This window comes from Zonotrichia leucophrys, chromosome 2, assembly GCF_028769735.1.
Source record: "Zonotrichia leucophrys gambelii isolate GWCS_2022_RI chromosome 2, RI_Zleu_2.0, whole genome shotgun sequence".
NCBI classification, from domain to species: domain Eukaryota; kingdom Metazoa; phylum Chordata; class Aves; order Passeriformes; family Passerellidae; genus Zonotrichia; species Zonotrichia leucophrys.
The window spans coordinates 19,493,741-19,518,769 of record NC_088171.1 but is presented as its reverse complement, the minus strand read 5'-3'; the positions used below and the strand labels follow the sequence as shown (position 1 = coordinate 19,518,769).

General features: G+C 36.4%; 1 protein-coding gene across 8 annotated transcripts in view; it reads left to right on the top strand.

Moving 5' to 3' along the window:
• MLLT10 (MLLT10 histone lysine methyltransferase DOT1L cofactor) overlaps window positions 1-25,029 on the top strand; it is a 125,512-nt gene that overhangs the window by 38,066 nt on the left and 62,417 nt on the right. For 6 of the 8 annotated variants that reach the window (XM_064704142.1, XM_064704138.1, XM_064704140.1 and 3 more), the window contains 4 exons: window positions 4,849-4,952; window positions 8,876-8,969; window positions 10,901-10,996; window positions 23,164-23,259. In XM_064704142.1, coding sequence (XP_064560212.1) covers window positions 4,849-4,952; window positions 8,876-8,969; window positions 10,901-10,996; window positions 23,164-23,259 — 390 coding nt within the window. The remainder of the gene's footprint in view (window positions 1-4,848; window positions 4,953-8,875; window positions 8,970-10,900; window positions 10,997-23,163; window positions 23,260-25,029) is intronic. The other 2 variants (XM_064704144.1, XM_064704143.1) reach the window with 2 other exon arrangements.

Here is a 25,029-nt window from a genome sequence, read left to right as displayed (position 1 = left end):
AACAGAACATCTGTTTTCTTTTTCCTTGAATAACAGTCAGTCATGATTTTTTTTAAATTGGTGGTGTTTCTCCCTTAATGTCCTTCAGAAATTTCATGGAGCACTTTGAATTTTGTTTTATCTTGCACCACTTCCATTAATGGTAATTGGATATTGGATGAGTAAATCCTTGTAACTTCAAAAAATGTACTCTGCATCTTTTACTATTACTTGTTGACAAAATCCATTGTTTGTCTCTCTCTTTAGTCTTTATTAATTCCTTTTCATCATAACTTAAGTTTCTTCTTTCTCAAACAGTTCTTGTTCTAAATGTGTGATGATGCAGTTGTGTTTGCTACTAAAATTCTAGTTTCCATTGTTGGTACTTAGTGTGTTTTTCTTTCTCACTAGTGCTAGATAGTTACTAGCACCATACAGTTAATGTAGAGAGAGTTCCTGGTGTTGTCCAGCTCTTAGTTCTCTGTGCTCTGGGCAGGTGTTCTGACTGAGGTCTATTTTCCATGCTAGCAGTCAGCCTAAAACTACTTTTCATCAGGCCACTACGGTTTATTATGAAGTACAATGAGATCAGTGTCAGAAATGCCAAAGTTTGGGGTCACACCCCTAGCCTGCAAATTATATTATTTTTGTTCTCTGTTTTTACAGAACTCAGATTTCACTGTCATTATTTGGTCCTTTTGGGTCAGGGAGATAGCAGCTGTGGGTGTCAGGGGAATCCAAGAAATGGTTATACTGCAGTTGCTGCAGCAAACCTTCTGAAAGCAGTCAAACTGCAGAGCCAGCAGCAGTCCAGTTGTGTCAGTACTGAATTTAGAGAAGTGTTGGCTGGCAGGGAACTCCCAACTCTGGCTAAGTCTGTAGCTGCTGCTGAGTTTAGCACTGCTGTGGTTAAACTGCCATTGCTTCCCAAGTAGGCTGTTCTTGAGCAATATCCCCCCAAATCAGTAAAACTATCAGTTCCCTTTTCATGTAGCTTGCAGTAATTTCACCTTCTGCTCCTATTGCTATTCAAGATAAATTGTGTTTATTTAAATGATCCTTTTTTTAGATCAGAAATTTTGTAAAGCATTTTACTCTGACTTTATTAATTTGTGTAAAAATGGAAAGAAAAGCTGTTTTTTTGAGAAATAGGTATGACAAACAGTTCTTGAAACATTTGTTGCACATTGAGAACAAATGTAAACATGTAATTAGGGAAAAATGACTGGAGTTGTTTCTTTTCTTAGAGAGGCTTAGTGATAATTTCATTCTGTTTGTCAGCTCAGGTTGGAATAGGAGATTTTTAAGTAAGATATTATTTCCTGTGAAGTTCTGAATAATTCTCTGTGCATGGCTAGATATACATAGAACACTAGCTTATAGAACTGGGGAAAATAGAGGCCAAAGAAAATTACCATGAGGGAGAAATTATACTGTAGTCTTTAAAGTAAATATTTTTGAAGTTTTGCCAGGACTTAGTACTTAATTTAATGTTTGGAATTTTCCCTGTGCACTTGTTTGCACAGTATTATAATTATATTATAATATAATTATAATACTGTGCAAATATATTTATATTATATAAATATATTATAATATGCAGTATTACCAAGTACAGTAATCTTAAATGCAAGAAGAAATGCTGTAGATACCAGAGCATGGGGTTTGTCCATATAGAGATATTTGGCTGCTATTTCCCTGAAGTTTGCCTGTTTCAGGGATAAAAACCATCACATTACAGAATGAATCCACTGAATGATTTGATTAATGAGTTAGCTATTAGGAAAGTTCTTCTTACATTGTTGCTGCCAAAAAAGAAGTGGGCTATTAGTTGCTCTTCTTTTCAGAACTAGGTGTTTCTTATTCATTGGATGGTTATGCATGGATAACATATATTTATTTTATGTCAGCTTCTTTTGTCTCTTCTAGGTTCATTTGAAACTATGTGATAATTTTATATAATTACTGCTTTTAGTAATGTCTTTTAAGAAGTGATTTAAAGATAAGTGCATTTGGAGTTTCTTCATTTGCCTTGTAGTGAATGCAGCTGGCAAACTTTTCTTTCAGTACTTGCTGCAACAATGAGAAATTTCTGTACAATTCCTAGGTTTGATTTTGTGCTCAGAGAATGCCATTGGGTAGCTGTTAGAGTAAACTATTTCTGAAATCACTTTTTGCATCATAATTTTTTTTGTCTCATCTTCCCTTCTGTTTGCTTTTGCAAAGAAGGTTTGCTTTTTGCATCTTTGAGGGGAAATCTTTGACAGTAACATAAAGACAGCTGTGCAAAATATATATTTTGCCTTTAAAGGAAGTAAGATATTCTGTTTCTGAGTAAAATTTCCTTGCTGAATCAAAAGCTTTTGCTTCTTTCCAGTGAATTTGGGAGAGTACTCTCTTCCCTTAGGAGCTTTGAAGAAGAGTGCAGCTGTAGGTGGTAGGACACAGTTTTAAACTTCCACATTTCAGAGGCTTCAGAGGTGTAGCATTTGTATGGATTTCCAAATACATGCAAGTCTTCATTTGTGAAAGAAAGGCAAAGGTTTTCAGGCTTCTGGGATTGATTGTGTGTCTAAGAGAAGGTACAAATATGAGAAGCTCAGCTGTAGAGAACTTACTGTCTGTTGGAACCTTCTTTGTCCCTGTTTCATATGGAATACTAGGAAACAGGTTTAATGCTTCTCATGACTATTGCAGGAAAGTTCTTTGAGCTTCTTAAAATGAGTAGTCAGTCCACCATGTTGCATTTAAACTTGTCAATAATGTACCTTGTAGTAATTTTTTAGTCATTTTACTGTAAATTGCTCCAAGAGGTCCCAAAACAGAGACCCTACCTGTAGGGTAAATACTGAAAGATGGGACTCTGCCTCTCTACTAAGTGGAATGCTTGTATTGCTTTTCTTCAATAAGGAAAAAACTGTAAGAACTTGAAACAAAACTCTGAAAAAACCAGAAAGTAATTGGAGATTGAGTTTTATGGGGTTTATTGAACTCTCTCTTTATAGAGGTATCTTACTTTGAAGTTACTTACACTTCATATAGTGACTCAGATGAGGTTGATAGATCATGACCTTGTTCATTCCTAAAATCTAAATGTGTCAGGTCATGGTATGGAAAGCTAAAAAGCAGCCGGTCTCAGACCCTGTCAAACAACTGAATTATCAGTGTTCACCACCTTGAGGTACAAAAGAAGCAAGGCAAAGAATTAAGAAGGATTATCCCCTTTCTGATCTTTTAAATGTTAGGTTATAGGGTATGATTTTAGGATATATTAGCTTTTAAAGTAGTGTGGAAACTGTACAAGAATAACTCTTCTACCTTCAAGTCTTGCTTATTAACAAAAATGCTTTAGTTAGCTGACACCTCCTGTTAAATGTTGTTCTTAAAACCTCTGTAACAGGCTGTTCTGATCTCAGAATTTCACTCATTTTCATGTTTAAAACTGGTTTTGCATTATATAATTTTTAAAAAAAATTTCAGTTGTCTCCTGGTCCATTTTTTTCCACTGTGTTTTCTTCTACCCATGATTGATGTTGTTTGCATTTATTATTCTACTCATTCTCTACCTCACTGAAAGGAGGTTGTGATAAAATTATTAGTCAATTAAAATAGAGACAATTTTATTTTTTGGCATGAAGAAGTTTCTCTTTTCTCATTAAGGATCTTATAATGAGGTTTCTACAGAGGTAGGAGTGTTCTTAATGTTTAATACTCAGTAAAGTTCTCTCATATAAAAACAAACATTTAATCCACCTCAGTACTGGGTGATACTTTCATTAAGAATCTCTTCTAAAATTGTTAAATTTTTCACATGAGTGTGATATAATATAGAATCTCTGTAAATGCTCTTTCAGTAATTAGGACAGGAAAAAGTGAAAAAAGATTTAGTTTTGCTTGATGTTTCTCCCTGGAATGCAGGTGAGAGGTTGTAGTGATACTTTTATAGTAGTAAGCTTCCGTACAGTATGTATCCATATTTATCAGCCACTTGTTTAAAAAAAGAAAAAGAATAGTGAGGAAGAATTTGGATATTTAAAATTTCTTCCTTCTGTTTTACTTAGAATGTTTTTGAAAAGATTAAAAAATTGCCATGGCATCCCAGTAAAAGACATAAATTTAGAAATGCTATGAAAAGATTTCCAGGTACTAAATAGCTTGTTTGGGAGGTTGGAATGTGTTTGGTATACTCATTCAAGCTTTTTTACAGAAGGTTCTTGATGGATTAATTTACAAGATGTTTATAGGACTGTCCAAGTCATACTGAAGTAGTCATCCAAACAATGCAGAGTTTGGTTAAACACCAATTTAATTAAAAGGAGCTAAGCATCATATGAATATTGAAACATGCTATGACACTTGGAAAATTCTTTGCACCAAATGTACAAATAAAATTTCAAGTTTGCAGGCTTTTTGTAATTGTGTAGATATATATATGTATATACACACCCTATGGCATATTATACCATTAGGCACTCAGTCTGATGTTTCTGAATTCCACAAATACAGGTTATATTAAATGAATATGAAAATGACTGAGACTTAAAAGGACATAAATGCAAACTTGAAAGCAAGGACAGTTGGGAAGCCTAATGCTACTAACCCTTGGCTGTTTAACACTTTGGCTGGTTGACAATGGTACGAAATGTAAGCAAATTAGTAATTGTACTGCCTTAACGTTGGTGAAGTGTTACACAAATCCCAAGAGTCTACCAGGTGATCTCCTTTTGCTAACAAGCATGATTAGACTTTCATAAAGAAGTTCTTAAACCAGGTTAGCTGCAAAATCCAGTAGTTCTCAGCCTAGGATCTCCTGTAACACAGAATTTGTTTGTATACTTCTTATCAAATTAAGTATTTTCTCTTTGATAGACATGCTATATTTGTGATGAACAAGGCAGAGAAAGTAAAGCAGCCACTGGTGCTTGTATGACATGTAATAAACATGGATGTCGACAAGCTTTTCACGTAACATGGTAAGTATATTTTATTATTTAATATCTCTGATGTTCAGAAAGAATCAATTCACACAGTGTAATGAATGAGCTCCTTATTTAGAGCATCTTTTGAGTAAAGAAATACAGCAAAGTGGTTTGTTTTTATAATAGTGTTTACTAACAATATGGCAGTGGCAGCATAGATTTTGCTGTGAGCTGCAGAAACAGTCTGATAATACTCCCTTGGGTGGTATTAAATGGTGTGTGCTCCTGGGAATAAGTGTGGGGGAGTTTGGAGTTTTTTCTTGGTCTTAGCTTATTTTTCTTAGATGAGGTTTAATAGGATATGGGAGTATGAGGACATTGTTTTTTAGCATTGCCTGCTAACTGATTTGATGTTTGCTTTTGGTAAATCAGTGGGAAAATGACTGAGCTGTATGTAAAAAGGCACTAGACTCACCCTTTCCAGTATGCATTTCCAAACATTGGGGAGTAACTCACTTCACTGGTTTTATCCAAATGGTACTGATCATCATGAACTATTCAGATTTCATGTGTTACTGCGGGAGGAAAAAAAGCTGTGTCCTCCACCATCTAATTAATTCCACTTAAGATATTTAGTTTTCCTTGCATTCAGGAGATGTTTGTTTCACTTTATGGACTTCTAAAAGAGGCTGGATAATTAGATTAAACCACATGCAACAGGTAAAAGGAAGCAAAAAGAGTTCCACTCCAAAATTTGCAGGCATTATTTGTTTCTTCAATTTCAACAGGAGTTATTTTACAGTAGTGGGCAGATTTATCTAGGCTGTCTAGCCATATAATCTGTGGGTTTACCTGTTTTGTGACTGCCCCAGTATGCTGCTTCATGACCAGTAAAATGTATTTTCTTCAGTGTACCCAAGTGATAATTTGTATGTTTTGTGGAGATCTTGAAGGGTTTAATTCCATTGTTTTGCTGCTGATAATCTTGGCAACTCTTCATTTTTTTTTTTAAATTGCAATTGCTTGACTGCTTTGCAGGTTTTATTCTTTCATAAGCATCTGAGTTTTCATTGGATGTGATCAATGTCAAGTTTCTTTTTATGATGAAAATGGATTGTATTCCTCAAAGCATGCATACCACGTAAAGGGATTACTTAGAGATGTGAGAAAATGTGTACATCCAAGCACTTGTATGAAAAGGTCTCTTTCCTTTCAAACACTTGGGTACATACAAGAGTCCTTTTCATCTTCTTACTTTATTCCAAAACCCTGAATGCTGTGAAGAGCATAAGACTTTAAGTTGAATGTTAAAACAGCTATCTTGCTACTTTTTAGAATGTTTTGGTTCAAAAACATGGTCTATACTACAAAATGATATCTAGCTGGAGAGTAGTAGTATGGCTGGAGATAATTAGAGGTTTCTGTAATATTAAAAAAAATGGAAGAAAAACATGAAGACTACCAGAAATCCAGGACAAGGTGTTTTAAATTGAGGTTATCAGAATGATTGTCTAATGAAAAATGAGCTTGAGTGCATGGTTTTTTTTGTAAGAGAAGCTTAGAAACAATACATCTTTGCTTAAAGACATCCTCTTAATTATTTTTTTTCTAGTTGGTATCAGATGTAGATGTGCATATATTTAGTATTTCTGGGTTTTCCAAGAACGTATTTTAAAAAATCTGTAAAAATTAACGACATTATATAATCTTCTTTAATTTAAATACTCCCGTGTATATTTTGACTGTAACATTGCATTATTATGGTGTCTTGGTTTGAAAGACAGGTGTCTGCCAGGGAAGGCAGGAGCCTCCCTTAGAATGGAGAGTATTGACCTCCTCCTTCCGAATTATTATAACTTTGGAATTAAGGGTCTTTCAGGCAAGGATATGAGAAAAGGAAAAACAGTTCATTAGTAGTCTGTGTGTGTATAACAAACAAACAAAAACAGTGGCAGCAGCAACAAACAAAAGCACAAACCAGCGCCCCGGCAGGCGCTCGGTCCCGCCTCACTCAAGGCCATTTCCCCGTGGATGCAGTTCCGGGCCCGGCCGGCAGGGGCGCTGCTGGCTCCTGCCCGGGGCGCTGTGCTCAGCTCGGGGAGCGTGGCGCGGTAATGGCGGCTTGGCCCAGAGGGGAGGGGATGCGAGAGAGGCTTTGCTTTACAAACTCCTTGGGACAGTCGGTCCTGGTGCTCCAGCGGGACCCTCGGGGGCAGCGAGCTGGAGCGGCAGGGACGGGCACATTCGTGGAGTGGTAGATGAGATCATTAGGAAAATTAATCCACAAACACCAGAGGTTTATGTCCAAAAAGGAGACAGAAGAGTCCTTTTACTTTATTCGAATAAAGGGAGAGGCCATGGAGCATTGCACTGGGATCTTTCAAATTTTTGGAGGACGCAGTTTATCTTAATTTCAGGGCCGCATTTCCCTTCTCTCTTTCCCCATTGGCTGAGGTACTTGAGAGAGACTTCCCCGAGTGCCTGATACCAAGAGATTCCCCTCTAATGTATAACCCTCCCTTTTAATTTTTAATTCATATGGAACTTAGAGGTTTTTCTTCTCCATTGTTTCTTTCATTCATCAATCAGTGGAATCCTTCCCATTGTTTCTTTTATCTCCCAGTGCTGGTTTCATCTACCAGCAGACCCACAGCTTGTTTGTAAAGACAAATCTGCTATTCCTCTCAGTATGTGCCAGAAAACCGCGGGGATGTCTGAGCAGGCCGGGGCTGTGGGGCCGCAGTGTAGCAAAGACCGAGTAGTGGCGGAGAAGGCGGGCGGGCGGCAGGGCAGTGGCATCGGCCTCCCGAACAGGGCAGGGAGTGATTCCCTTGGGGCAGGGATGGGGCACAGTGGCGTGGTTTCCCTCAGCATTACCAGATGGGAAGGGGGGTTCCCTGTTTGGTGAGGTATGGTACCAGCAAGGCCCAGTGCAGCAGCAGAAAGGCAGCAGGAGGCTGAACCCCGCAGTGGTGACCAATTCTCCCCACTGCGACTGCAGCCTCTCCCCTCCCTGTGCCGAGAGCTCTCTAGAGCTGGCAGCTGCCCCAGCCCCCTTTTCCCCAGCCCCCTTTTCCCCAGCCCCATTCTCTGCTATCTCTGCCCCTCCCAGAGAAACCCTCAGGTAAGAGAAGCGCAGCCAGGTGCCCTCCTCCCCCGAGTTTGGCAACTTCTTTTTTCTCTCTTAAGTACCCAGTCGTTGTTGTCTCCTAGCAACATATGGGAGAAGATTCCCTAAGGGAAAGAAGCAAAAGGAAAAATCCTAAACTCTGACATGTGGGAATGAAAATTGTGGAAAATGTAACAATATTTGGGTTGTCAATATCTAAGTGGGTTTTGATAAGGAAAATATATCAACATTACAGATGGTGAAAAGCAAAATTGTTTTGTAAAGATTATACTAGAATAAGGTAATAATTAGTCTAGTGAATGCAACTTGTAATTGTTGATCTTTTTAAAAAGAGATTAGCCTGCCGCAGTATTTTAAACTAGTAAATACAGTTTGATTTACTATGTAGTTCAAGTTAGATTAAAAAAAACCAGTAATTTTCAGTGTGAATCAGAGACGCATGTATGCAAGTTCTGAAAAAACTCTTTTTTGGAACTACAGTATGGTTTTGTTAAAAGCTGTTCTTTCCTTAGATATTTTTTTGCTTGAATTGGAGCTAAGAGTCATTGTAGATTGCTTTGTTTATTTATTTGTGCGAGTAGCTGCATAGTAAATGTAGATGTGCAAACTGTAAGCTTGTGTGAATGGCTTAAAGACTCTGACAAAAGGCAACAGCCAAAATATGAATTATATATGTTTTTCCCTGGGCTACAAGGGTTGGTTGTGTGTTCTCATGCCACTGGAAGTTATTTGTGTGAAAATCTCTTACTAATTGCAGATATAAGGAACCATATGTTATCAGATGTGTTATTGTGGTACAGACTGGTGTAAAATGGCTTTCCTTGAATGTTGTCTGGTTTATTTTTAGTGCACAGTTTGCAGGACTTCTTTGTGAAGAGGAAGGCAATGGTGCAGATAACGTCCAATACTGCGGCTACTGTAAATACCATTTTAATAAACTGGTATGTATTTATTAAATTCTATAAATAAATGTTACTGACTTATTTTTTATTCTGAGTTGCCATTAGCATTAGAAATAATATTTTCATGTAGTTCGAAAAAGTAGGTTGTATTTCATTAAAACAATGTTTTAATCACAGTTACAGAAGTGCTAGCTGGAAATGTTTTTATAAGTGGTTACTTTATAGATGTGTGGGTTTTCCCCCTCTGCCAGAAATAGCATGCACATTTAGTGGGTTTTTTTCATTGAGTTCCTGGAATGTTTTCTTTTGCTATTTGTTTAGGTGCCTTCTAGGAATTCAGTCCATTTTGGAATAAACTAGAAAATACTACTTCTAGAGAATAAAGAAGCACTCCATATTTTTCTGCTTCTATTACTCTTCTGCCCAACCTCTTTTGTTCTGTCTCTCACTGTGTGGCCAGTGAGTATTCCCTTCTTGTAGGTTCTCTGAAACACAACCTTAAGGAAGTGACCTGAGGTTTGATTTTTAAAAAACAAACAAGAAAAGAAAAACATTGACATTTCTAAGTTAATGCAGAAGGTTTTGGATCAGACCTCTGGAGTCTTTCCTTTTCACTTTTTAATAGTTTGACAATTCCAGATATCTGTTTCTATGTACATGTACGAGTGTGTGGACTTGAGGGGCTTACTGATGTTTAAAAAATGTTATTTATTAATACTAAAATGTGCAGGCTTATGTTCAAATATGCTTGTAAGTATAGTTTAACGTGCAGATTATTTTTCACTGCTAAAAAGTTGAGTACTTGGTGTGACTTTTAGGTTGCAGCACGGTAAAAATACAGGGTCAGTCAACTATTTAGTTTCTAGAAGATTAGCTTGGTGAGGTTAGTTTTGTGCCTTTGTGAATACTGATGAATTTGCTTCATAATGAAGACAAGTCAGGGCTTTCTAGGCCCTTACTAAGCTAAGATTTTTTTTTTTTTTGAGCTAAGTATTTACAAAAAAGTGAAAACGATCTCTTATTTAGTGGCAAAGGCAAACCTTTACACTGTTATGCCTTTGATTTGAATGTAGCAGTGCTGCTGTGATTGAGAACAGGTATGTTTATTTAAAACCCAAGTTTTATGATAAAGACATAACTCTATATTTGACATACAATTAGTTAGCTTTCCATTACAAAGCTGCAGTGGTAAGAACAGTAAAAACTGACAAGATTGTTTTAAGTGTTTCAATTTTTCTTTGTTATCACTGTTAATGCCTGGTAAATACAGATGCCTAGTATTTACTGCTGAAGATGGTGGGTGTTCTGCTGAAAACTGGTTGACAAAAGAGTGGCCTGAAGTGTCTTTAAATGCTTCCTCAGTTACAAGAAAACCAACATTTAGAACACTGGCCTAGCATAAAGTATTTGCAGTCCTGAACTAGGTTCTCAGACATTACAGAAATACAGGCAATTACATCTGCCACTTATAATCACAGACATGACTGTAGCATTCTTTATCCTGGTTTTTAATCCATTTTAATGAAAATATACCAGACAGATCGCTTGAATAATAAATAAATCATGAAGTCACCTTACAATGCACTTCAAGCATGTGTCAGGGCATTACTGTGGTTTCATGTAATACTCATTTGAGCAGCATCTTTTTTGTTTTATGTTATGAAAACTTGAAAATGTGTCTAGCATCTTTTAACCTTTAAAAAGTGGGATATTTCATTTCTCTGTGGAAAGCATATCTTGCATATTTGTGGGAGGTGTAAAAGTTGATACAGGGACAGGCTTTTTTCCTGGTGTATATTCAGTAGTCCTTGTGAATTTTAGTGTCAGTAATTAGTCAGCTTTCCAGTAACTGAAGCAATGAAGTGTTTTTCCTCAAGCAGTAAAGCATCTTGTCAGTGGAAATGCTTTATACTTTTTATTTATTCAAATGGTTCCTTTTCTCTGTCCATAAATATATTTTCTCTTTTTAGAAAAAGAGCAAACGGGGATCTAATAGGTCATATGATCAAAGTTTAAGTGATTCTTCCTCTCACTCTCAGGATAAACATCATGAGAAGGAGAAAAAAGTAAGTGGATTTGTCGTTGCTAATTATGTGGCACATCTGCTTAAAAGTAGCCCTTTCTGGTAAATTTAATTTTGGCTGAAAAGCGTGAAGAAAATCTTGTTCTGAAGCACTGAATAATAAATAACATGTGATAAACCATAGGTACTGGCATCCAATTAGGAAACCTCTTCAGGTGCATTCGTACATGCACTTCTCTATTTCTGTTTGCATTCAGTTTTGTGATACTGAAACATATCCATTGGGAAGGCTGTTCCATGCAGCTTACTTTGCTTTAATTTTGTGTTAGAGCTTTTCTTGTATACCCTTTGTGACTACACAAAGAAGAAAACCAGCAGTACAGATTTTAGCAACTGTGTGGATAAACACGTGCAGCTAATTCCTTATGTTTTAACCTGTCATATCTTCTCTCATCAAAGAACTGACATCTCTTCTTGACACATTTTACTGGTACCAGTGGTCAAGCCCACTGTGCTGGCAAAATACCTTCTTACTCACCTGGGAAATCTTGCTGTGAGGGTACGAAGAACATAACTGCTGATTTCTAATGTTGCCATACTCTTTTAATGATCTGACTTTGCATATTATTAAAATATAATTTGAAATCTATATGATTACTATTTTTAGGTTTTTATTACTGCTGCATTAACAGTTGTCTGTAGGAAATTTGTCATCTAAATTCAACAGAGGGTGATAACAGACACAATAATGCAAATATGCTTTGGCACTTTTTTTAGGCCTCTAAGAATACATACAGAACTGCTCACTAGCACACGTGCCTGTACAAATAACTTAATAGGATTTTGTGTGGATGTGGATGAACTTAGTTTTCCATTATTAAAAATCATTACATAGAAATTAGAATCAAAGAATCTTTTGAACAAATGTGTATTCTACAAAGGAGCTATATTTATAGAAACAGGAAATTGAATAGCAAATGCCAGTCTTTAGACTCTTAGTCTCCTTAATATTTGATTTGGATTTTTAAGATCCCTTCCATTTTGGATGGATATTGATTGCCAGTTGTTCTTGGATAATCTTAGAAAAAATCTAATCTTTAGACTTGTTTAATGGTGTATGTGAATCATTCTGTCTTTATCTGGTAATGCAGATATCTGGTTGTAGCTTTATCTGGTTGAACCTCTAAATCTAAATTTAGGGCTAAAATAATAAAAGTATGGGGTTTTGGCAGACTTCTTTTTTCTTAGTAACATGTCGGTAGAAAAACCAATTTTGAATTACACACTACAGAATTAGCTGCATGGTAAACCCTTACTAATATTTGCCATGTTTTCTTCTTAGTTTTTTACTACTGTCATATTTTAGGTCATGTTTTATCTAAGTGCATGCACGGATTTTTACTCACATTGACAAAACTTGCAAGTTGGTGGGTTTGTGTTTTTTTTTGTTTTATTTTGGGTTTTACTTTCTGTTTTTCTTAAATGAATTTGACTAAAGATACTGTGCTTCCAGCTCACACCTGTGTAATCTGCAGGGTACACTTGGAGGGAATTTCAAACTGAGCGTGTTCAGTCAATGGTGTCAGCTATTTTTTATCTTATGCTGTATTTGATAAACTGTATTGAATATCTTGGAGGAGTAGGGCAGTTTTTTAGGGTGGCTTTCCTTATTTCCCCTTTTGTAAATCACATGAGAACCTAGATTCTTGTCATATTATAGTAAATATTTATATCTTTCTTCACTGATACAGTAGTGTTTGTGTGGGTGGGGCGCCAAAATCCCCCTCAAGACCACTGTAGTTTCTGCTGTATCTTTCATCTTCATTCTTTGGAAATTTGGATAATCTGATCTGTAGGCATCATTAAAGCTTTCTGTTTTGCCAAGCAGTAGCTGTACAAGTTGTGGTTTGGAACCACTTTTCTTGCTAAAACCTCAAAAGCTGTCCATTTGTGCATGTGAAATATGACACTGCAGTAAGGAACAGTCGGTCTGAAAACGTTAATATAGGTAACTGTCATTTTTACAAACAGGCTCAGCTGAAAGCCTGTGTTTCCCTTCCATAGTGTATTTAGTCTCTTCTGGGCATGCTGCCAACAAAATTGGTAACTAATATGTAAGGGTATAATAATAAAAAAAAAACCCTAAACAATTTAAACCAAACCTTAGGTATGATTTAATTTTCATGATGATGTTGAAGCTACAGAATAAATAGCTTCATTATATTCTGATTACTACTGCCTAAGCATTGTTAGTTTCTGTGGCAAAGATGCTACTTTGAAATGATTTAGTGATGAGGCTGTGTCCCTTCTAAAGAGAACTGGTAGTATGTCACTTGACATTCCATTATAATATCCCTTTTCTTCAGGGCCCAGGTACTTACTCAGGCTTTCTTGGGAAAATGTAGGCCACCATGAGGCTATGGAAGAATGCCTTTCTCTAATGTTATTGGCAGTCTTATATTTGGAAGGGCTAAAGAAGGAACTAAACATATCTGGAATAGACCTTTGTACAATAAAAGTCTTTTTTTGCCACTAACACGAAAATTAGGCAACATTACTAGCTTTATATGTTTATGACTTCTGAAAAATGTGACTATATTATGTAGTAATTAACTACTGTATAGCAGCTGAATTACACAGGTGCCTTTTCTACTAGAAGTGCTTTGGTCTGAGCTGAGCAGGAAGAGAGAATTTAAAACTCTGCTGTAGTGGCTCATATAATGTAAATTAAACAAAAATGGGCTTGTGACTGAAGACTGCAGATGTCTAAGAAGTGATTGAAGAGGCAAAAAGCATAAAATTGTAACAAAGGGCCTCTTGTCACTATCATAGAAGTTGGAGAGCATCAGAGGAGAACCTAAAATGCAGGAGCCAGGATAAACACTGTGCTACTACTAATGCATCATGGGCATCTTTTTGCTGCTTTTGTTGTTCTTAAAGAAACATTACAGCTTTTCTGATTCTGTGGGTAGAAACCGGAACACCCCAGAACAGGTTGTGGCAGTGAGTCACACTCACTGTGTTCCGCTGTAGCTGGGAATTTGGTTGGTATGCCCATGGGAAGGGGAGATTTAAACCGTGTCTCTGCTTTGAGAGTTCCCATAGGCTTTGTGTGGTTTGGAACTGGGCTTGGAACTGCCCAGACATCGCCAGTGTGCTGTGCAGGAGCCTGTGCTCATGTGTCAGGGCAGTGAATTTCATTTGGGAGAAAGGTGCTGCATGCTTTTTAATGAGTTTAATGAGCTGTGTGAACTGTTACAAGGCGCGTTGTAAACGCTCAGATCAAGTGTTCCCGGGGCATTTCCTCACTGTCTGCACAACTGACTGGGAAAAGGTAAAATGTGTGGGAATTTATAAAATCAGGGGGTTTTAGGAAGGTTGTAAGAGACAAGCCTCAGATGCAGCGGAATTGTGAACAGTGCTAAAAAATAAATAGCTCAAAACGCTCTCCTAGCAACCCTGTCCTGTTCGTGTCTGTAAATAAACTGCCAATGGCAAAATGGACCTGCTGTGCGTCACAGAAGATTCTGTGGTAAAAATAGGATCAGATTGCAGGTTTTTGGGTTACCATTCAGTGCATAAACAGTAGGTTTTTTTTTCTCTTGAAAAACAACAAAAAAAAATCTTGTTTTAGTCTCAGGGAGTCACTTATAGTGCTGTATAGAGTGTTTTAAAGATGATTCTAATTGTGTCATTCTTCTGAATTGCCTCATTTCATAAACTAAATGATGCTACTTGATCATTGGGGGTTTTATGTAACTTTTTAGGGGGAAAAAAGCTCCAGACTCATCTCAGTAATGTAGTATCTCATTGCATTTTTATTACATTTGTAAGTTTTGTTAATCAGTTTAATATATTTGACTGTTTAATCCTTTCAGCTGCTCTTGATGTCCGAAGCGAAATTGTAAGAATGCTAAAGATAACTAGAAGAAAAGTGGTTTGCAACCACTTCGAAATTATTTCAATTTTAGTAATTGAAGTAATACTAGCTAAATATTATTTGAACAAGAACTGTGGTATAGATGCAATGTGTCCGTGTGCGTGATGTGTGTCCGTGTTAACTTACTCTAAATTCTATTCAGTCAGAGGGAAAGAAGCATGCCTCTGAAACACCTCTGAAAGCTGATCAATAAATATAAACCACGTGTATTTCAGTGTATAGACACAGTAATATCTATCTAAGATGCAGAACCCAGTGTCTGTTTCCTAAAACTGAATTTTTGGGTTCCATGGGTTTGAAAAGAGATATATTTTCATCCTTCCTTCTTTGCTGTTGTTGCCAGTGAAGAGTGTTTCTCTTTCTGAACACCTGTTCTGTATTGACTTTCATAGGAGTGTAGTCTTTTCTTTTTTAATACATCTCTTCATGTCAAATTCTGTTGGAAGTCTAACTGTTTGGGAATACTGACAGCATGTGGCTGTGTAAACAAAATTTCATTAGAAAGCTACTCTGTCTGAGTGTATTTAGTAATAGATATTTTTATCTGCAGGATTAAGAGGAAAGGTGACAGTCTGGTTTGACTTGTTGCTCACTAAAATTCTCTGTCAACTTGTGCAGTGTTCTGTGTATACAACTGTCATCCTGATAATCAACTGCATGACATTTACTGGAGCTGGCACCAGCACAATGATCTCTTGTTGAGGTCAAGAAAAAATACTTAAGAATATAAGCTCATTTTAATTTATATTTTCTTTTATTTTAGTAAGAGAAAAAGTAGGAACTTCCTGTCTCAATTCTCAAGATTATAATGGAATTACTGATTTGACTCCCTCATATTTTTTTAACCTTACAGTAACACATTATATATATTACTGACAAAAGAGTAATGCTTTTAGTATGCATTAGCACAGCAAACACCTCAGTAGCATTAAGCTTGTCAGCTGGGATTAGTTAATTATTATAAGATCAAAATGACAAGCATACCACCTCAGGTATACCTGAAAATTAGTCTGCAAGACGTAGAATTTTGTAAGGCTGCTTAGGTTACAACTGTCTTTTTCCATCTCAAAGTACACATTTTAGTCTTTTTCTTTTACTGTGAAAGAAAATAAAATCCCCAGCCAGCAGCTCACCCTCACGCAGCCACTTGCTCATTCTCCTCCCTTATGGGATAGGGGAGAGAATCAGGGGGGTAAAAGTGAAAAACTTGTGGGTTGACATAAAGACAGTTTAATAGGTAAAGCAGAAATGTGCATGCAAGCAAAGCAGAACAAGGAATTCATTCACCACTTCCCATGGGCAGGTGTTCAGGCATCCCCAGGAATGCAGGGCTCCATTAGTTGTAGCTGTTACTTGGGAAGATTAATGCTGTCACTCTGAACATCCCACCTTTCTTCTTCTTCCCTGACTTTTATATACTGAGTTTGATGTCCTATGGTGTGGGATATCCTTGGTCATTTAGGATCAGCTGTCCTGGCTGTGTCCCTTCCCAGGTTCTGGTGCACCTCCATGCACATGCTGGTGGCCTGAGAAGCAGAAAGGGCCTTGGCCCTGTATAAGGGCTGCTCAGCAAAAGTGAAAACATTCCTGTGTTATCAACACTGTTTTCAGCACAAATCCAAAACACAGCCCCACACCAACCAGGTGAAGTAAATTAACTCTATACCATTCACAACCAGCATGATTCAATTCTATAGCTATCACTGTGAGAGATGCAGAAGTAGAAGGTGCTTTGAAATTTCTTTTTCTTGGCTTTGGATTCTGGATTAACACAAGATTACTAGTGCTTTGTAGTTTCTAGAAGATGATGTCGATACTTTTTAATGAAGTTGTATATTTCACCCATACTATATCTTGGGTTCTGGTAGACCATAAGCAGTTAAAGGTGAGCTATGATGTTAAGCTGACTGAGACAGGAAAATTGAATGAATTCCTTCTGTATGCCATTCTGCTTGCCTATTTCATGGTATGTATGTGACAGGTATCTTTAGTTTACCTTGCAGACAGTGGAGCATTTCACAGTATGTAATGTGTAATTCAAACTTGTAATTTTTATAGGAATGAATGAAGGTGAGCACTGACAATACATAGTTGCATTGGTTTAGTTAATCTTGCACCATTTTTGAAGTTAGAAAGTGCCACTCAAGTGTTTGGCACTGCATATCCATTACTAACAATTAATATTAAACTACAGATAACAGAAGCAGTGTATTTTAGTGTTAAGTATCAAAGGACTAGCTCATTCTGGATATGTGTTGGTAGTCTTGCACCTCATAGAAGCTTTGGATGGCATTTTTATCATTGATTCTTGAGTCTTTTTACCATTGATGGTTAAAATTATGACCATTACTCATTTAAGTGAGGCTTTTGAGTATTTAAGTAATTGAATCAAGAATGGTTCTTAAAAACAAGTGTTATGCATAGAGCTAAATGTATATGAATAATGCTGGCAGTAGTGTCCTACCTCTCCCTCTAAACTATCTCTTGCCTGTATCCTTCTGTTACTGTGACTGCAGCAGCACTGCTACTGCACTGAATTTTTCTGCTGTGGGTTCTACTGTTTGAAATGCTAGCTAGATGGATGCCTGAGAAAGGGCTGTTCTTATAAAAATAAGATATGTTAGGATTTGAGTTTGAAACTTGGGGATGGTGGCCATCTTTCATTCTGCAATGATTATTATGGTTATATAATAGCTACTAGTCCTACATAAGAGGCCAAGTAGATCTGGCCTCTTATTTGGGATGAGCAAGAACTATGCACAGCTTTCCATTAAGGATGCTAGTTGTGATGTGACAGCTCAGGATTATTTACAGTGTTTGGTGACACAAAGTGCAGAAAATCTATAACTGATATAGTGCTCTGTACTAATAGAGCATTCTAATACATTAACATTATTTGAGGACGTCAAACAGCAGCTGAAAAATGAGGGATTTAGGCAATCAGATGATTTTGCTTAATTATCAATAAGAAAAGTAGATTTTAAAATGTTGTTGAGGTTTAAAATATTGGAACAGCCAAAGGTAGTGGAGGATAAGGATTTCTGTAATAGAGAAGGCATAAAAATGCAGTAATTCAAGGTCAATCCAAGCAGTTTGGTCTTGAAAAGGAATAAGCACTGGTGGTTGCTGATAAGTGTGCATGTGTTTTAATCCTTCCAAAAGAGAAGTTAGTCTCCTGTTCTCTGAACTCATGAGCTCTTGCTTCTCTGTTCTGCATCTGTCTATGCCTGTTACTGTCCATCTTTCATATTCTTCACAAAAATCATGTAGCTCACTAAAACAACAGAAAACTCTCTGCTTGGTTTTTTGTTGCTGCTGTTCAGGAGGTCTGACACTGAGCACTCTGAGAAAGGTGAGAGTGGGGACAGAAAACCTTTTTCTTCTTTTGTAACAGTGAACTGTTAAATGCTGAACTTTGGAATGTATTTTAATCAAATAAACTCCTGTAGAATCCCCTTTCAAGAGGGCTATGCATTCCTGAGACAAAAATGAATTGCAAATAGGTGTAAATACCTTTAACAAGTTAAATGATACTTCCATGTGGAAATGTTATGAATTATTAATGCCATTTAAAGGAAAAGCTGAACTCATTCATTTCTTCTGTATTAGAAGAAATTCTAGTTCATTAGAAGTGAACTATTTATTGTTCACTTGTGTTATTCATTTTTTCCAAACCCTGAAGTCCAAAGTTTGAAAAGATACATTTTATCATATCTCTTTTGCTGGTAACAGATCCCAGCTAAAATGTAGTTACACATGCATCCTTAATTTGATATTTTGATGAGATGCTGGTCTTTTTCACTGGTCTGACAAATGCTTCTCTGAAAGTAAGTTAAAGAAAAGGAATGAGCAAGTGTTGATATTTAGAGTGATAAAACAAGTAAATGAGCTAAAAAAATGAAGAATTGGAACCAAAGTGTATTTGTGAAGTCATATTATGTAATAATTTTGTGGATTGCATCTTTGTGGGAGAAACAGAAACAATCAGAATGCATTTCCATCCCCTTCTTCATTCCCCTACCCCCTGCTCTACCAGAAAGCAATGCACAGCATGTGCTGTAGAATTCCAGAAATTTTGCACCATATTTGTTTTGTTATCTAGAAACATGTAGCTGTTGGAGTTAAGATGGGATTACATAATTTTTAAGGTAAGAAACAAAAGCCAAAAATGAGATCCCTGGTGAGAAATAAAGCTTTCTGATTAATCATGATGCAGGAACTTGAGGCATTTTATATTGGTGTTTAGCTGCACCATAAATCCAGGCTCTTCGAGTTGTTCAGGACCAGCATTGTTACAGGTGCTTCCCCAAGGGCTGCATGGCAATCATGCCTTATTTTTCTTACAGTAAGAAAGATTTCAGGAGCTGCCTGAATCTGGTCTTGTGAACCAAGATAAAGTTTCCTTTGTCAGTTTTGTTGTTGGCCCTTTATTTTTTGATATGTTCTTCCTTGGATTGTGTCTTCTGCTAAGTCTTGGTTTTACAGAATGTACAGATTGCATTTATCACCTTTACATGGGAGTTTGGAACATCTGAACTCATTCCTAAGTATATAAATGGGATATGTGTGTTCTGCCTGCCTTTAATGCTCCCTTAGCTTTCACTCACTGGCAATATTATTTTCAGTCCTTGTTAGGAGTAATTTCTGTCCTTTATTTTCCTTACAGTAAAGCTTGTAAAAGATTAGACATTTGATATCATTACCTTCCTTAGAATGGAGAAGTCTCATGTGGTTTTATGGATGAATGTTTATCTTGGTGAGCTGTTGCTACCTTTTTTTGGAATTTTTTTAGAGCTGTGACTGAATAGAGATCTTAAAAAAGTGAAGCATGCAGAGTTCTCTGTTGGGAGCTGACAGTTTGTTGGTTTTGTGGCAGTAGGGAAGATGGCTAGTTTGTGTGGCCTTTGAGACAGACTTGATTGAAAGCTGTCATATTTGTTAAATATTGTGGGAATTCATGTCCCTGTGTTAATCCTTTTCTGAATTCCAAAGTGGATATTTCAGAACTCTTCTTATACTTTTTATGCATCTTTGTGGTAGAAGAGGGTGCAAGTGCAAGAAGTCATTTTGTAGGAGCTACGTCTCTTCAGCAGTCTCAGCAGCTTGTTGAGATTTTTATTCTTATCAGTGTAAAAGCTGAGCATTTCTTTCAGAGATTTTCCTGCACTGTTCTCCAGTTCTTTGATGTTGTATGCATTTGAAGTCAATTCACATTCAGAAGTAATGCTTCTCAACTCTCCTTGGGAAGAAAAAAGATAATAAAAGAAAAGGAAAAAAGGAAAAAATTGTGAGAGGAGGTATAACCTAAAAGAAGGAGGAAATGTAGAGTTAAGGACAGCAGATGTCTTGTGATTGAGGTATTTGGATGCAGAAGGCCTTTGAATGGGTTACCCCTGCAGTGGCTTTCAGTGGAAAGCTGTAACCTTGGTAAGCTGTCCTGGCAAACTTTGGCTTGGTGGTTTGGATCTGGGGGAGGAATTTGATGTGGTTGCTGATGCTTCACTTTACAGAAATCAATTACATTCTTTCCAGACACTGAGCTGTTTGTGTCCTCTGCCTTCCTGCTGTTCTTGTGTCCCTTGTCCTTCCTGACACCTCCTTACGTGTAGGGAATATTGTTGTTTTCAGTGTGTTACAAAATGTAATTTGAAGTCCTCCTAAGTGTTCCTTTGGTCAGAATTTTATTGTTCTTTGCCTTTTAGATGAAATTACCATGGGAAGTAAAAGAACACTAGAAAAGTCAACAGAAAAGATTGTAAAACATGTTCATTTACAAGTTTTCTAATAGTTTACTATTATTGTTGTGAAGTTTCCTCCTAAAGTGTATTAAAGTCATTGCCCCTTGGCTCCAAAATTATAAATAAAAAATTCTTTAGGATGACTTGAATTTCCTAGTAGAATGATAAAAGCCAAAGAAACTCAGGCACTGGTTAGCCATTCCATAGCTTCCTTCTTGAAGCTTCTCTGGGGTTCAATGAAATTGTTACTCAAGTTTTTCTAAACACATCCACTGATGATGTAGTAAGTTTGGTAGCTTAGCACTGGTGAAAGTCTTTTATATCAACAGAAACAATGGGTAACCTGGCAGTCTTGGTGTAGATGCTTCTGTTTTTCTTGATTTCTGCTTGCATTTCTGTTTGTGTGTGTAGCTTTTGGGGATTGTTACATTTAAGATGTTATTGAAAAGACTGCAGTGCTTTTGAATCCTTCCTCTCCATAGTAGTTTTTTTTCCTTTCTCATATGTTTTCCAGGTGCAAAAAGAGACAGACAGTCTCTCCTTGAGAAAAACACAAAACAAACACAGCCTCCCTGATCTAAAGCTCCTTCAACAAGCCTATATTAGGTTTAAAAAATTTAACAGCTACCTTGTGGTGTATGCCATTGTAATTACGGCACCTGCTCACTTTGTTATGAAGGGGAAAAACTCCATATTTCTATCCATATGAAAAACCCCAGACCTTGAAATCCCCATCAGCTTTTTAAAGTGTACTTGTCTTTGGGTTTTACGAAGTGTACAAGGATTAAAAGGACTTTATGTATCGTATCTAGCAAGTATTGTTCTACATAATATCTTGGTGCTGATAGTTTTTTTTACTTGATTTATGAACTTTTTTGGTTAAACTGTATTTCATTCCTGGCAAAATTAGCGTAGTTAAAAGCATTTGGGCTGGTTAGAAACAAGGTGGATCTCTAAGTCAGTCACCTGATATTTACAGTTCATAAAGGTTGAGATAAAAGTGTTTTACTTTCAGCTTTGCATCTAGGTTGTCAGTTAACCAATTTTACTTTACTTGAGAACTTAAAAATTCATTCTTTTACTCTCTCAGGCTGATTCCATGAAATAAGTTTCTGATATTTCTTCCATTGTGACAGAAATAGAAAGGTGATACTTGGTCATACCTGAATAGAGCATGCACAAATTGCATCTTGTCCTGGTGCTTGGTGAGAGTGGTTGGGCAGTTGCTGTTGAACAAATGATGTTCTTTTGAAAGTTTGGACAATCATTTTGATAGAGAAAGATCAGCATGGGTAGTTTTTAAGATTCAGAACAGTTACTGAGTTTTCATATGGCTATTTAGATTTAGACATCTTATCAAGCTGCTCAGTGGGATTTTTGAACCCCTTGTGTCAATCCATATAGTTGCATGTTTTTTACTAGCTCTGTAGAAGCAGTGTGAACAAATAGCTGTGCATTGTGCTGTTCTGCAGAGTTTTGTGTTAGTTCACAAAAATCCCACAAATATATAATTAAAGAAATTAAACACTTGAGTGCCACTAGCTTTAAGTAACTTTCTTTCCCAGCTGCAGTTTCTTTGCATCTTCTGACACTGACTGTCTAAGGAAACCATATTACATTGCTAAGAAAAAATGACTTGTTTATGATTAGACTGGAAAAAATACTGAACTTCTGTATTCTGAGTTTAATTGTTAGTTTTGTCAGACTCACTGTTTTTGTAAAGTATTTGTCTAAACTATTCAAACAAATACAATTTATGTCTGATTCTGTAATCCTCCAAAAATTGATTTCTGCCAGTATGAAAGGCTTCTGTTATACTATAAAGGCTCTGGGATAAGAAGTTATTTTCTCTCAGTTGGCACAATTTTATTCACACTGCCAATGCTTCATTCATGTTTAAGAAATAAAAATTAAAGAACTGATTACTTTCTCAGCTCTTTTAGGAAGCACATTTGATTTGTATAGCTTTGATATTTTATTCAGTTTACCATGGAAAATATTTATTTAGTCTGTAAAATGTATGTCCCTTTTTTGGAAATGAAATCTAAATCAGATTTCCCATTTTTATGCATGAAGATGTCAGTAGGGGAGCCAAAGCTAAAACCTTGCATTAATTTACATTAGCATCCCAACAAAAAATACTGTGCAGGTGCAGAGATGCAGATAGATAGAAATCTTTGGTGGAAAATGAACGAATATCTTTGAAACAGAAGCCATGTCTCTGTTTTTAGTTCAGTTTCTTTTGTTGATTAAGTGATTATTGTAAAGATGGGTTATGCTAACAATGGGGCATTCATAAATTCTGGTTATTATTGAACAACTTCAGTTGATGCACTTTGAAAACAAATATAAATACTTCATTTACTTTATAAAATTACATTATAAAACATTCAGGGCATTAATGTGTTTTCCAAATAGCACAGGACATTATTGCCATATCTCTTCAGTTTTGTTAACACTTGATGCAGTATAGATTGGATTATGTTAAAGGTGAAGCTGAATTTAGGTTTTATTGTCTTTTACAACTTACAGAAATATAAAGAGAAAGATAAACACAAGCAAAAATATAAGAAGCAGTCGGAGTCCTCCCCATCTTTGGTTCCATCTCTTACTGTAACTACAGAAAAAGTAAGTCAATGTGTTTTTTTCTTCCACTTCAGTTACTTATGTCAAAATTTCATGATGTAATCATTCCACTATATATACAGGAGCTTTATAATGGTATAAATTCTAGAATTATCAAACACTCTTGGTATTTTTTCCTGTAATGTAAAATCCTAGAATACTTGAAGGTTTTCACATGGAGAAAGGCTTAGAGTTTTGTACTTAAGTTTTGATTCAGGTGCCAGTGATACTCCAGTAAATTTTCCTTAATTGAGCTATATTTAACAACTTGAGAAGTTTTAGAAAGTCTTTCCTTCAAAATTCACTTGTGTTAGCTGAGCTGACACTGAACCTGTAAGCATTTAAAACTGGTAGTTCTGAAATTACAGCTCACACTTCATACACTTATAATTTGCCTTATTAGCAGGTTGTTCTGTTATGTTCTCTGACCTTCCCTTTCTGTTGATGTGTTAGAAAATACCTAATTCCAGCAGAAACATCCAGGGTTAAATAATGACAGTTCTCATTGTACTCAGCAAGAATCACTCCTGCTATGCACCAATAAAATGACACTAATGTTGGTGTTACAGAGTGGGCAGTACTGTTGAGAAATGGGGTTTCTGATTTCAGACTTGGAAAGAACACATCCCATTCATGTGGAGGTGTTTGACATCAGAGTCGAGAATTGTGGTTTGAGTTGAACTGAGCTTAATATGCACAGATCATCCTGTAAGGTGCTGAGGCTTGTGTTAACTGTGTGTGCTTTGGCTGCTGAGGTGTTGCATTCAACAAATGTGTGTTTGCATATGGTACCCCAAGACCTCATCAGGACAGGCTGAAACAATTGAAATACCAATTTCTCTGAACAATTGAAATACCAATACTTTCTCTGGTCTCTAGAAGTATTCTCTCAACTAGTGGTATCAGTTTCAAGAATAATCTCAAAGAAAGTTAGTTTTTTTTGCATATTTCTTTATTCTCCATAGTAAGATTATTAACTTGAGAATTCATAACTGCTAACATGCCATTATTAGGAGCTCACACTTCTGTTGAGAGTCTTGTTCCTTGTTCTGTTGTATTCTCTTTGATGCTCTTGTGTCCAGTGAGACTTAGTAGTCAAGTCAGTGGTCTTCTGAAACTCTCAATAACTCTCTGTTAAAAAAAAAAAAAAACCAGAAGAAAAGGTAGAATCAATTTACCACTTTGCTGGTTTGATTTAAGAGCAATTAGAGATAGCAATCAGCGAGTGTGACAGTTTCTGTTGAAATTAGGTTGTAGTATTGACTGGTCCACATGATTGGTTATTTCATTTATTAATTTGCCCTAAACATATTCCTTTTGAATCTGAGACAACTTCTAAAATTCATAACCTGTAAGAGAGGCTTTGTGCGAACTTGTATGGAAACTTCTTTAAATTTTACAAGCTTTGTTTAGTTTTTATACTGTGTATGATCTTACATTTCTTGAATTATATCCCTCTTGTACTTTGATTATCTAATGATCATAAGTTTTTACAAGAAGTGATATCATTGTATATTTCTGTAAAAGTTAAAAAAATATATGGAAATATTGATTATCTTTTGCATCCTGCCTATGGGAATTTGCTTTTAATGCCAGAGACACAGTTGGATCCTGTTTTTCTGCTAAGCTTATTTCTAATTGCTTTGTCCTCCCTATCTTTTCCCTAATTACAAGGTTTACTGCTATGGATAGTCACAGGGATGAGCTAGGGCAAACACTAAAGTGAACAGAAAATCTCTAATTCTAGGACTTTAATTATAACTTCATTAAATG